The sequence below is a fragment of the Sesamum indicum genome, linkage group LG1, assembly GCF_000512975.1.
Source record: "Sesamum indicum cultivar Zhongzhi No. 13 linkage group LG1, S_indicum_v1.0, whole genome shotgun sequence".
Taxonomy (NCBI): Eukaryota; Viridiplantae; Streptophyta; class Magnoliopsida; order Lamiales; family Pedaliaceae; genus Sesamum; species Sesamum indicum.
Window position 1 is genome coordinate 15,220,132 of NC_026145.1, and position 12,688 is coordinate 15,232,819.

General features: G+C 36.9%; 2 protein-coding genes across 7 annotated transcripts; both read right to left on the reverse strand.

The window, feature by feature from the left end:
- Nucleotides 1,266–4,417, reverse strand: LOC105168705 (G-type lectin S-receptor-like serine/threonine-protein kinase LECRK3). 2 transcript variants are annotated; one of them, XM_020695949.1, is made up of 2 exons: nt 3,957–4,416; nt 1,266–3,855 (listed from the first exon to the last, which is right to left on the reverse strand). In XM_020695949.1, the coding sequence occupies exon 2, from the start codon at nt 3,833–3,835 to the stop codon at nt 1,511–1,513; it is 2,325 nt and encodes a 774-aa protein (XP_020551608.1). In that variant the 5' UTR covers nt 3,836–3,855; nt 3,957–4,416; the 3' UTR covers nt 1,266–1,510. The 2 variants fall into 2 exon arrangements, with proteins under 2 accessions (XP_020551608.1, XP_011087140.1); XM_011088838.2 differs by having other exon boundaries at nt 1,266–4,417.
- LOC105168706 (probable serine/threonine-protein kinase DDB_G0280111) lies at nt 5,981–11,347 on the reverse strand. 5 transcript variants are annotated; one of them, XM_011088850.2, is made up of 10 exons: nt 11,170–11,347; nt 10,892–11,029; nt 9,004–9,497; nt 8,389–8,554; nt 8,254–8,304; nt 7,961–8,143; nt 7,725–7,824; nt 7,162–7,515; nt 6,749–7,080; nt 5,981–6,523 (listed from the first exon to the last, which is right to left on the reverse strand). In XM_011088850.2, the coding sequence occupies exons 3-10, from the start codon at nt 9,465–9,467 to the stop codon at nt 6,164–6,166; spliced, it is 2,010 nt and encodes a 669-aa protein (XP_011087152.1). In that variant the 5' UTR covers nt 9,468–9,497; nt 10,892–11,029; nt 11,170–11,347; the 3' UTR covers nt 5,981–6,163. The 5 variants fall into 5 exon arrangements, with proteins under 5 accessions (XP_011087152.1, XP_011087144.1, XP_020549695.1 ...); XM_011088842.2 differs by having other exon boundaries at nt 6,749–7,515; nt 7,743–7,824; XM_020694036.1 differs by having other exon boundaries at nt 6,749–7,515; nt 11,170–11,343.

Below are 12,688 nucleotides of genomic sequence, written 5' to 3' on the forward strand. Positions count from 1 at the left end.
CATGATACTTAATTACTCTATATTTTAAATTTATTTCATTTATGTAGATGTATTCTTTTGGTTGTGCAAATTTGGAGAAAAAATAAATAATTGGTTGTTTCATTTATTCTTTGTTTTTTTTTTAAATTTATAGTCCTTAAACTAGTTAATCATAATATAATTTTCTCGTAATAATTTCTTCATTTAAATTTTCATTTCGTTCCTCATGTGATTTAAGGAGACTCGGGAAATTATTATAAGTCGATGAATAATTCATGGAGTGAATTAACGTAAAGTAATTAAAAATCATCAATTATATTTTTTTAATTCAGAAATTAATGATACAAAAATTAAATTAATTGTTTGTTGGAAAGATGATATAATAGAGTTCTTATAAATCAAGTATATCAATGCATTAAATATAAAAAAATCAGTTCATAGCCTCATACTATTAATTTAGTGTGCATCTAGCATATTATTTATTACCACATTAAATTTATATTTACCATGAACTTTTAGCAATGTTATTTTCGTATATTGGAGCAATGAAAGTCAAGCAAAATTTTATGTACACCCACCATAGTCATTTGAAAGTCCACAAAACAAAAAAAGAAAAAAACAAAGGAAAAGTCTTGAACGAAAATTCTTATTTAAATTAAGTTTGGTCATATTAAACTAATTACATGTCAAGCGTATTATATTTTTTTAAATTATATACATAATTGATTCATGTATGATTAAACCTGATTTAAATTAGAATTTCAAGTCCTCACATAGTAAAAAAGCTGAGAAATAAATTTTCTTTCACCAAAATAGATTAATGTGCTACCGTTCGTTGTGATCTAGTAGTTAAGGTTGAAAATAGACACATTCGTGATGTGGATTCGAATTTTAAATTCTTGCCTAACCTATGTGTTGGTCTGCACATGGGTAGCCCTTAATTATTTACTTCCCGAAAAAAACACACATAGACCTAAAACGACCAACACATTTCCAACTATTGGAAAGCTGTAAGAAACTACTTAGGAAATACAACCTAACCACCAGAATGGAATGCAGCGTTGATAATCACTTAGCTTTTTACTTTAGTTGTCCTAATGGCCGAACCACTTTGAAATACATAATGACAATTATGAATAATGAATATAAGAACATTCTAAACATTGTTAATTGCCTTGATTAGTGCATGATGCCATATCAAAATCTTACCTAAGTGCTATTAGTGTCTGAAGTTTGAGTGCAGCATGACTATGATCAACAGTTTAAATTATTAACTGGGCCTGGAATTCTTGCAAGATGCTTCCATAAACATATAGTATTGTTCTATGTGTACTCTTTATAGAGAGAGTTATAATTAACACAGGCATTTAATCAAAGAAACATACATATACATATCCCTAAAACAAACAACATCTTGGTAGTTCAGTTGGTCTGATCCATTACTTCCAAGAACGAGGTTCTATGTTTGAATCTCCTATTGCCCAGAGGCTACAATCTGACTGCACCGATGATGTTTTAAGAACCGGAACCATCAAGATGAACTAAAAACAGAAGGACGGGGAGGGACGGAAACGTCGGCAACCCCCTCAAGCATCTGTGTGACTTTTCTCATGGAGGGCCTTAGAGAAGGATCTTCTTGAATGCACCAAATTGCCACCATCACTAGCCTTTCCACACTCTTCATATCATTCCTGGCTTCCTCATCATTTTCCACCAACATGTTTACCTTCTTTTTGCTGTAGCAGTCATATACCCAATCAATCAAGGCCTCCTCTTGATCTCCCATAGCAAATTCCACACTTGACATGCAACAGATCATCTCAAGAAGCAGCACGCCGAAGCTGTAGACATCGACTTTTGATGTGATGGATGCTTTCCTAAACCACTCAGGTGCAAAGTACCCAACCGTCCCCCTAATGTGCGTCCGTGCAGCACGGCTCTGCTCGGATAGCAGAAGTTTAGCCAATCCAAAGTCGGAGATCTTGGGGGCGAGGTACTCGTCCAAGAGTATGTTTTGAGGCTTGACGTCACAATGTATGATCTGAGTGCTGCATTCTTCGTGCAAGTAAGTCAGGCCTCTAGCAATACCAAAAGCGATTTGCATTCTTTGGTGCCAATGAGGCCTTGATATGCCGAAGAGAAGGCTAGACAGAGAGCCGTTGCTCATGTACTCATACACTAGAAGCCGGTTATTTCCCTCATCACAATAACCAAGAAGGGCGACTAAGTTCTTGTGGTGAGTCCGTCCAATTGCACTAACTTCAGTCGTGAACTCCTTCTCACCCTCCTTTTCAGCCTTGTCCAATCTCTTGACCGCAATGTATCTCTTAGGAATAGATGGAATAACGCCCTTATAAACGGTGCCAAAAGATCCTCGGCCTAATTGCTGGTTGAAGCCCCCAGTTGCTTCCTCGAGTTCTTTGTATGTGTACCTTCTTATCCCATATAACGTTGAAGCTGACTGTAAATTCAGCATCTTCTTGTGGTATATGAAGAAAATGCCAACGGATATGGCTGCTAACAGAAGAAAGTTGAAGAACACAGAGCTGCCAAGAAGTACTGATACAACTAGAACTACAGTGGACCGATCTTTGCTTTTAGGACACAAAGTCGTTTGATTGTTCCGTGGAACCTTAATCAAAGCGGTCCTGTTCACAGCTGTGGATTGTCTTCCATTAGAAAGAGGAAACCTCTTCTTCCAACAATTGTTCCCATTATAGATAGCAGCAGCACAAAAACAGTCGCGGAGGCAGAATTCCTTGCACCTCTCCTTATCCACTTCTGGTCCTGTCTGAAGCTCATAGTCAGTGAAGGGCCAATCAGTGTTGTTCAACTCCTTAAACTCCACAGAGGCAATGTCCGATTCCCATCCATTTTGCTGGCAGCTAGGTAACTGAAAGTTCGGCTTGCAGCCTCGACGCAGATCAAGAGAATCCAAAGGTGAGTATCCTTCTGGACACAAGCAATTAGGCCTTCCATCTAAATTCACACAGTAACTGTTATATCCACAAGCCCCACTTCCTAAATTCCCCGAGACTGCACCACACATATCTTCTGGAGTCGTCTGGATAATGGACCAAGCCGGCATGTAACTTCTGGCATCAGCAGCATAGTTTCGTCTCGGATGATTATAGTGCCTGAAGACTCCATCTTCATCAATCCTGGCCATATAATAGAAATCCTGTCTGGATCCCAAGTTCCGTTTTGTGATGTTCAGTATGTTTTTGTTTCTATCCTCTATGTAAATGAAACCGGCCTCATCAAAAACAAGCTCGGAGTCAGCATCACGATGATTCGTCCCTGTATCCCAATAAGCATCAGTTATAACTTCAGTCGGCAACAAAATAGAGTAAAGCACAAGATTTCCATCCAGTTGCATCCGGAGCTGGAACCTCCCCTCTGTAGAAGTCGTATCAGATTGACGAGAAGTCAGCCTCCCACCCTTCCTCAGCCTCTGACCAGGCAAGATTGTGTCAGTAGGCAATCTGAAGCTTTCCCATATGTAAATAGATGCTCCATTAATCAGGACAAAGTTGCCTGAATCCAGCATGGCTGCACATGCTGTTCTTTCATTGCCTGTCTCAGCCTTCCACACCTGCTGGCCCTGAGAATTGTAAAGAATAAGCTGCCCTTCATTTGTCAGCTGGATTCTTGATCCTTCTGGAACTTGATGGTCATTCAAGGACCAAACGATGGTTCCTTCGGGTACTTTATTGTACCATATGGCTAACAAGAAGAGATCTTGATTGGTAGACTGAGAACTTCGGAGGGGACGAAATCCAAAGGCAAATTCACCAGAAGGCGAAATCCTAGGAGGGCTATTCACTCCTGCAGTTAAAACTGAGCCTACATTCATGCTACAATCAGATTGACCGACTGCAAGAGTGGATGATGAAAGACAAAACACTAAGGTAAGTAAAAATAAACGGAACCCATCAGCTCGAAAGGCCATATCTAATGAAAACTTAGGTACATACACACTGATGCATTGAACTCTATGATCTGCTTAAGTTCTAATGTCCTTTCCGTGCCACTGTCTGAAGTGATCGCCTTTTACTATTCAAAGGGAGATCAATATATCAGCTGGTTTCGAACAACCATAGAGAAATGGAAGCATTGCAAGAACTTCCGGTTGGACTAGTAGGACAGGATCGTCACTTGCCAAGACTTTTAGTGCTTGCATCAGCTGAAAAGTGTGGCGTATTAACGGGTCAACACGGTTGTCAAGTGTTTTAAGTATTGTTATGTCATAATTTTCCTGTCCTAATTTTCAATGTTGCGTATATGATTGGACTTGAGAGGTGAGATTAGAAACTTATATTTAACTTGAACAGTGAGCTGACGAGGTCTATCTATGCTACCTGTTTTCGACAATCACGCGAGTTTCTTGCTTGTTGACTGCAAAAACATCAGTAGTAAATTCCGCAGAGGCAGATGACCATTTCGACACCTATTCTTCTTTTACTCAATAGTATTATCATTCATTTAGATGACTAACGTCTGTTCAAAGAACAAAAATGCATATATATGTGTGTATATATTTAAACATATCAAATTAATTACATAAGTTGATGTGTTTTTTGCTGCAGGCAAACATGGTGCAACCTCTTCTTGCTAGACTTTCTGAGTTATGGTGGCGCGATATTCGATGTGAATATATCCAGACCGTCTGACACGACCCTTCATACAGTTCAATTTTTTTTATTATTATTCTAAAATAATATTACATTTCATATTTCTCTCAACATATTCACACCATATATATAATATTTTCTAAAATATATAGATAATATGAATGTTAGACGCGTAGCATTTACAGTTTAAATGGAACACGAGTTATAAGACCACATTGCGTGCACCCAAAGTCATTGCATTGGTTCAAACCTGCAGTAGTTAACTGTAGTCGGGAAATCCAAAATGCTGAGAAAAGCTGAAGAGGGAATTCAGCCTCGCTGAAACAGAGTGACGTAATGAGTCCATATAGTCTCTTTGAAACGTCAAGGCAATATTTTGATTTATATTTTTGTATTTTTTGAGAGAAAATAAAATACACTCAATATTTATTTCTATGTTTTTACACTTTATCCTTGTGTTTTCTTGTTTTTCAATTTTTTATATATAATATATATATGTTTATATATATAATATAAAAGAGACATGATTTGACAATAAACACTGATTTTTGTCTCCAAAAAATAAACATTAAACATACAATATTTATATATAGATATATTTATATACAATAATATATATAAAACAGATATAATTTGACAATGAACAGTAATTTTTGTCTCTCAAATTCCAATATCAAACCTACACCACTTATTTTAAAATATTTTAAATTATCTCAAAACACAAATCAAAACATACCATCTATCTTCAATACACACTTATTTCTCTCTATTTTTTTCTGTCTATCTTCAAAATACAAACAAAACACTCAAAACATAAATTCAAACATAAGGCAACTTTTTGCCAAGCACGGGTCAAAACCTACAAAACAGCCCGCACATTCCCAGCTCCAGGAAAGCGGAAAGAAAGTACTATGGAAATACACCAGAACCACTAGCACAAAAGAATCACAAGCCACATCTGGCCAGTGGAAAGAAATCTACAACCAAATCCCAGATTTGGCCAAGAAGATAAAAGTCACAAGCCGACCACCGCCCAACATATATATATGTAGATCTATCAATGAGAATAGCATTTTTCACAGACAAAGAGCAGCTTGTTCTAAGAACCAGATGTAGTGATGCACTTCACTAACATTTAACACAATATAACAAAAATTCCAAGGTAACTTAGGCCTTGTCACTCTGTTGTTCAACAATTCTACGAGAGAGATTCTTTTATTCAACTTTCCGCAAGCAAACCAGAAAGACTGCATAATGGTGAAAGAGAAATGCAGGTATACCCCTTGTACCTTCTTGATTTAAGAGTGTGTGGCTTAGAAATTTCGTATAACAAGTAATAACTAAAATCTAGAAAGTAGATAGATTCATTCCGAAAAGGCTGAAAGAAAAGGCGTAATCATATTAAAGGCATGGCGGTAGCATATATTCAACTTTGTTGTGATTGAGTCTATATAATAATACACAACAAATTCAACACCAGAAAACAACTCATGAAAATAACTTCTTTTTCTGTTCTTTTTAATTCTCTATACCACCCTTCCTTCAATCAACTAGAAACCAGCCCATCCAGCAGGTTGTGATTCCAACTTACTTTCTGTGCTCTTTGATTCACCAAAGCGCTGAGAATTATTGAATTCGCCAACAGGTAGATTTATCTTAGGGGTAGCAGACACCTTAAAACTATCAGTTCCAAACCCCCAAGTACTGGCACCTGAAGATAGTTCAGCAGCCTGATTACTTTGCTGACCATTCCTTGTTTGAGCAGATCTAGAAGCATTGTTTGTTGGCATGGTTTGTGGCTTGGGATCATCAGTGAAGGCTTGCCACTGTTGAGTATCTGGACTCGGAGAACCTCGGTCAAAGAAACCCTGTTGGAGTTCCCAGACTGTTCCTTCAATCTTCTCTTTCTGCTTCAATAATACACACATAAGAGTTAGTTTTTCTGAGTAAGGGTATTCTATATTAATCCCCAGAAAACAAGCACATCAAGTAAATTACACCCAACTAAAACAAATCAGGGGCACCCTAAAAAAATATCAAAAGTTACTAAAAGTAAAACATTAGAGAAAACATGTAAAGAAAAACATTACTCAAAGTAAAACATTAAAAAGAACTTCAATTGGACCAAAGTATACCTGCGGAGTGGAAGATGTTTGGCTTCCAGAAGAAGCTAAGTTTCTCGAGGGCTCCCTACTCGGTGATGGAGTTCTTGCAGCTAGAGCTTGCTTAAGGTCTTGTATCTCTTGTCTCTGTGACCTGCAAATTGCTGTGAGTTTTTCATATTTGGAGGTTATTTCGGCCTTCTCTGCACTGACATGTGCAAGCTGTTCCTTGAGCTTTTCTACCTCAGCTTCTAACATCTCTTCCTTCTCTGCTTTCCGACGGTTATTGCTGGGACTTTGTGTAGGAGTATTGAATTCAGCAACAAAAGCATTATATGCGTCATTTTGAAAGGTAGGTGTGACCTCTGGTTTTGATTGTTTTAATCTTTCAGTATTACGGTCCAAACTATCTGGAAACAGATTTAAATCCTTAGTTGGCAACTCACCCGCCCTATTGACTGATCTACCTTGTGGACTCTTCTGGACAAGAGGAGATTGAAAATTGTGCTCCTTTTGTGGTGTTATATGAGAAACTGGATGCCTGTCAGGACGTATCTTCTCAGTTCCAGATGATTTATGATCAGTCACGTCTTCGTCATGTTTTGGCCTGGCCTTGTCCTCCCTGATTTCTGAACCTTTTGCGTGCTGAGTACTCCAGAAAGCACCCAAGGGACCAGTACTTTCGCCTGATCTCGAATTATTCGAGGTTGATGACACATTTCGAGGTGCCTCGGATGAGGGAGGAGGAGGTGGACTTCTACGAGGCATTGGACTAGACTTGTTTGCAGGCTTTGGCATGCCTGCAGATAGCAAGTAATTAAATGCCCATCAAATGGCAGCAAACCACACGTTAATGTTTGGGCAGGACTTGGAATTTATAATATAAGACTCTTAGATGATGTTCTTGACCATCTTCACTTTGAAGTTAACTTGAGGTTTGACAAGTTGTGCCCTTAGAATCTTATTACTAATTTCAACACACTGATTACAATATCCTCACGGACCTCACCTGCAAGCACATCCGTACCATGTTGCAGCATTTCTGGAGGTCTATCAGGTAATGACTTCTGCAACCCCTCTGGTAGAAGATCATTAACACGAAACCACACCTGCAACAAAAGGAGCCAAATAAAATCAATCACTACGTATACATGCAACCTTAGCCCTCATGATTGCCATGGGCGCAAAAATCTACAACTAACCTAAGTTCATGGAGATGAAGGGCCAATCAAGCGAAATGCTTGCCTGCGTGATATCTGGTCTGTCATCTGGGGAAGATTGAAGCATATCTCTGATAAGGTCTGTCAGCAATGTATTGTATTTGGGTAAATCTGGGATGCGATAGTTGCCATTTAAAATTTGAAGCTTTGATTCACCATCAAATGCCGACTTGAAGTAACATATGCGGAAAAGGAGACAACCAAGTGCCTGCAAACAACAAAACTCAGTATCGGTTTACAGAGTTCATAGAGAAAACATGCCAACTGAATATTCTTGCTGGACTAATGAATCAACATATCAGGAACCAGTCAACTTACCCATATATCTACCTTCTCGTTTATAAGTTCTCTCCGAAATAGATCCCACATCTAAGCCATTGAAGACGAAGAGGAATCAACAGTTATACCAACAAAAGGTAACAATAAGATCTTGATAGAAAGTCCTCCATCTACCTCAGGGGCCCTATAGGCAGGTGTTGTGTGTTTCCGTATATTGTCTTCCTCAATTCCCATTTCTTCAGGTTTCTCAAAGCGTTTATGGTTGGTAGAAATGCTACCAAAATCACATAACTTCCACAAGCCATCAGACCCCAGCAAAAGATTCTCAGCCTTCAAATCACTGTGTAATGCAACTCAGAACGGTGAGCATATAAGCCAGAATCGGAATTTTTTTGAAGTCTCTTAACAGAAACACATAACCATAATCTATATCATAAAACCAAAAGAACCATATCATGGTAAATTTTTTCAAAATATTCTTTTCTACAGACCCCAAAACAATAGCGATAATAAAGAAAATACTTAAGTCTTTGCATAAAAGCATTTCAGATGCCAACGCCAGAAATAGAGGCATAAATTTCAATCACATACGAACACATAATATAGTTACATATTTTATGTTTTGTAATGTAGTGGCCTGTGGCCTTTGGGCTCCAATTAAGAATAGAAAAAAGTGTGTATGGAGATAAACAGAGGATAAGATGGGTATTTAAAAGAAAGTCTAACGACTTCTTCAAAGTGGAATAATGTTCCTATACATAAAAAGTAAAAACATCAAAAAGCAATTACCGGTGAGCAATAGGCGGAGTCTGGCAGTGCATTGCAAATACAGCATTGCATGCATCCCTAAAAATTGTTAGGACCTGCTTCTCATCAAAGAACCCAGCTCCCCTGCTCTCCAGCACATTAACCAGGGACTTCTCACAATATTCCATGAGAAGGAAAGCCTCTTTTGTACGGCCCATATCAAAGATAGCATGGGCATGAAGAGTGACAACATTAGGATGCCCTTTGAGTGTTTTCATAACTGAAATTTCCTTCATCACCAGCTCTTGTGACTCTTCATCATTACATATGATGTGCTTTAATGCATACTGCTTGGATCCATGTACTGCATCTCGAGCTGAGTAAACACATGAGAATCCACCCTCTGCAATGGCATTTCGAATCTGAACTTTGAAATTGCCAATGTCAATGAAGCGGCCTTCAAGCCCGGTTTGCTCTTTTTGCATAAAGGGTTTAAATCTCCACATGATTAGGGGTGATTCTTTTTAACAAAAACACTGCAAATGGTTATCAAAATATCAACATTTTTTATTCAATATGACCAAACTAAATTACAACCATTTGGACAGACAAATGAGGCTAAAGATCAGTCAAAGTCAGTATGAACTAAACAATAATTACACTAAAGATCAGCTAAAATCAATAGGGAAGTAGACACAATCTATGGCTTCTGAATACACAAGTACCCAATAGGCAACTACCGATCTTCCAATGGAAACTATCCATCAGTCCACTAATATAATGTTGAATTAGCGTTTATTAAAAGGAAAATAAGAGTTTGAAATGCTATATATATAATTCTAGAGTCTGAAGTTATTCCTAAAATTGGGTGGGAAAATGAAATTAAAGTGATAACAGAATCTGTTTTAAGCTTGATAATAGGACTGGTTTGTTTGGCTGTTCAAGAATTATCTAGACAGCGGAAGAAATATTTAAACGATACAAGTTATAGTAAAAGGTAAATCGTCAATATTATCAGAAATCATCCACCAACTACCAGCATTTACATTTAAATTGTCCAGAGCTAGTACTTATTACAGTGCTTCCTTACATGTCAAAAAAACAGACTGTGAACCAAACTGGACTAAAGCATAATTGCCTGCTGCAGGTGGGACACAAGAAACTGCAGCACAAAAAATCTTTTTTGTCTAAAATGTGGCCTCTCAAAATAAATGTCTGCTCACTGTTTGTGATTTCATTCCATAGAGTTTTAGGCAACTATAATTGGGTGCTATAGCATGATAATCAGTTCAGTTTGGTTTCATTGGCTACCTTGATTAATTAAATATTAAATTACCATACTCTATAACAAAGTAGTCACTCTCACTCAATATGCTACCAGAGTCAGTCCAATCAAAACTCCTAAGGTTACTATCTCACATTGCTCGTTTATGATAAAACAAAACTGCCCGTACTAGGCCTCATAAAAGACCGCTGAGCAAGCGAGGTTGTCTACCAACAGGAATCTAGAGACATTAAACCTTGAAACTTTCTATCTAATAACTTAAACTTTTGAATGAAGTGGTCAATCAATATCAACACTACTATGGTAGTCATCTACATTCTCCATAAAGATTAGCCCAGAAAAGCAAAAATAACAACATACAAGTCTAACCAACAGATTTAACTAAATCTAGCCACCGCCACTAGCCCGTGTCGACACAAAACCACCGTTACCGCAACTAGAAACCTCCAGACCAGCATCAACACGTTCTACGCACATAGGAAGTATAAACATTTACAGTCATAAATACGCAGATCTAGACAGATATGCATAAAGAAAACAATCTTTATAGATCTACACGACAAGTCTATAAAAAACGCACGTAACTTTAGCACCAAAACTCAACCTTTTCATTCCATATTAGAAGACAAAAGGCGAAAAGTATACCTCTCAACTTGATGGTCCCAAACTAATATGGTGTTGATGGAGATGAAAACAATGTTACTGGCATGGAAAATATGGTGAAGGTAGCCAATGCCGACAATGGGGATATTGAGCGAGATTTCAGCTAAAAACCACTGAAAACTGAATCCCAGAAAAAAAATGCAGTAAATAAAATGAAGCAAATCAATCGACAAGATCTTGAGCAACAATTCAACTGATCGAGAATAGATTATCAGACAATTTGCTCGAAATCTTAACAGGGAAAAGAGAGATTGATATACCTGGGAAGAGCGAACTCGATCTGAAATTCAGGTCGGATTGATTAGACGAGATCTGGGGATTGGGGATGAATGAAATAGCTTTTTGGATTTGGAGAAGTGAATGAAAGATATGATTTTGTGAATGCAAAAGTATAAAAATGGGTGAAGATGCGTATAATTTTTGTATGTATATATAACGTGGGGTGGGGGAGAGGGAGAGGGAGAGGGTGAGGGGCTGGGCCAGATGGGAATAAAGAGGCGCGTTAATTACGTTAGCGTTTTGTGCATTGGGCCAAAAGGGTTTGTATTTGCTTTCGGCTTTGTCGCGTTTGGCACAAATTCATTGATGCGCTTTTTGTACTACACTGCAGGCGTACCGGCAGTGGAGGCCTTCATCTCTATCAAATACTAATAACTATGATCTATATTTAATAATAATAATAATAATATATTTTCCACTAATCCAAATTTAAATATATATTTAACATGGAGACCACATACACTATGAAATGACCAAAATGGCCTTTTCTCTTTGCCAAAATCATGAAACACCCAAACAATTTGCACGCTTTTGCTCGAACAGAGTTTATTTGAACCTGACTAAATATAATTGTCATCCATCAAAGATGTCCGATCTTCTTACAATCAACAGAGCTCAAGATCATCCACGCCACATTTACGGTTGTTTCAAGTAGATCTCAAATACAAGTACTCCAACGTTCTACATATCATCTATGTATCGTAGATCATATTTATTAAACTACGTGTTATTTTCAATGGACCTATTTGACTAAAACATTTGAGAGCTATAACTAGAGTTTACGCAATTTTCTTATAATCTTATCATCCGAATGCATACTAAAGTTGATTATTACCATATATATTATCTTTGTTAATGGAAAACATTTGTCTCATACAGTTGAATATTAAAAATGCACAACGTGAGAAAAATACAAGCTCTAGCCCACGTGCAATAAATATACCTTTTATTTTTACATGAATGACGAGGTTAAGTTGTTACGAATTTAACAAATAAAAATGTAAAAAATAATTAATCGGTATTTTAACAGTTGAAATATATGTTAAATATTAGAAGTAATTTATTTATAACTTGGAATATTAATTTAGTGGAAAAGGCAATAAATTACAAATGCTCCATATTTCTTCGAGTTAAAACGCTTTAGTTCTTTCATTATATTATTTTTAATAAATTCAGATATTAAATGATAGTTAAGTATATTAATAATTTTAAATGAATATATACCAAAGAAAAGTAAATAAGTAAAAGAATATGACATTACACTAAGTAACTATCTTAGCAAATAAGTAAGGTAACATCACAAATCATTTTCTGACCTAACCTGATTTTAATTTTATTTAATTTAATTAACATAATAAAGCACTTCTTAGTACTAATTTTAGAATAAATTATATTGACACCCCTAATGTTGGACTAAAATGTATAAATATTCTTTATCTTTTACTAGAACTATAGTTGTAATTACAACTATACCCCCTCTTCAGAGGCAAAACGTAATAA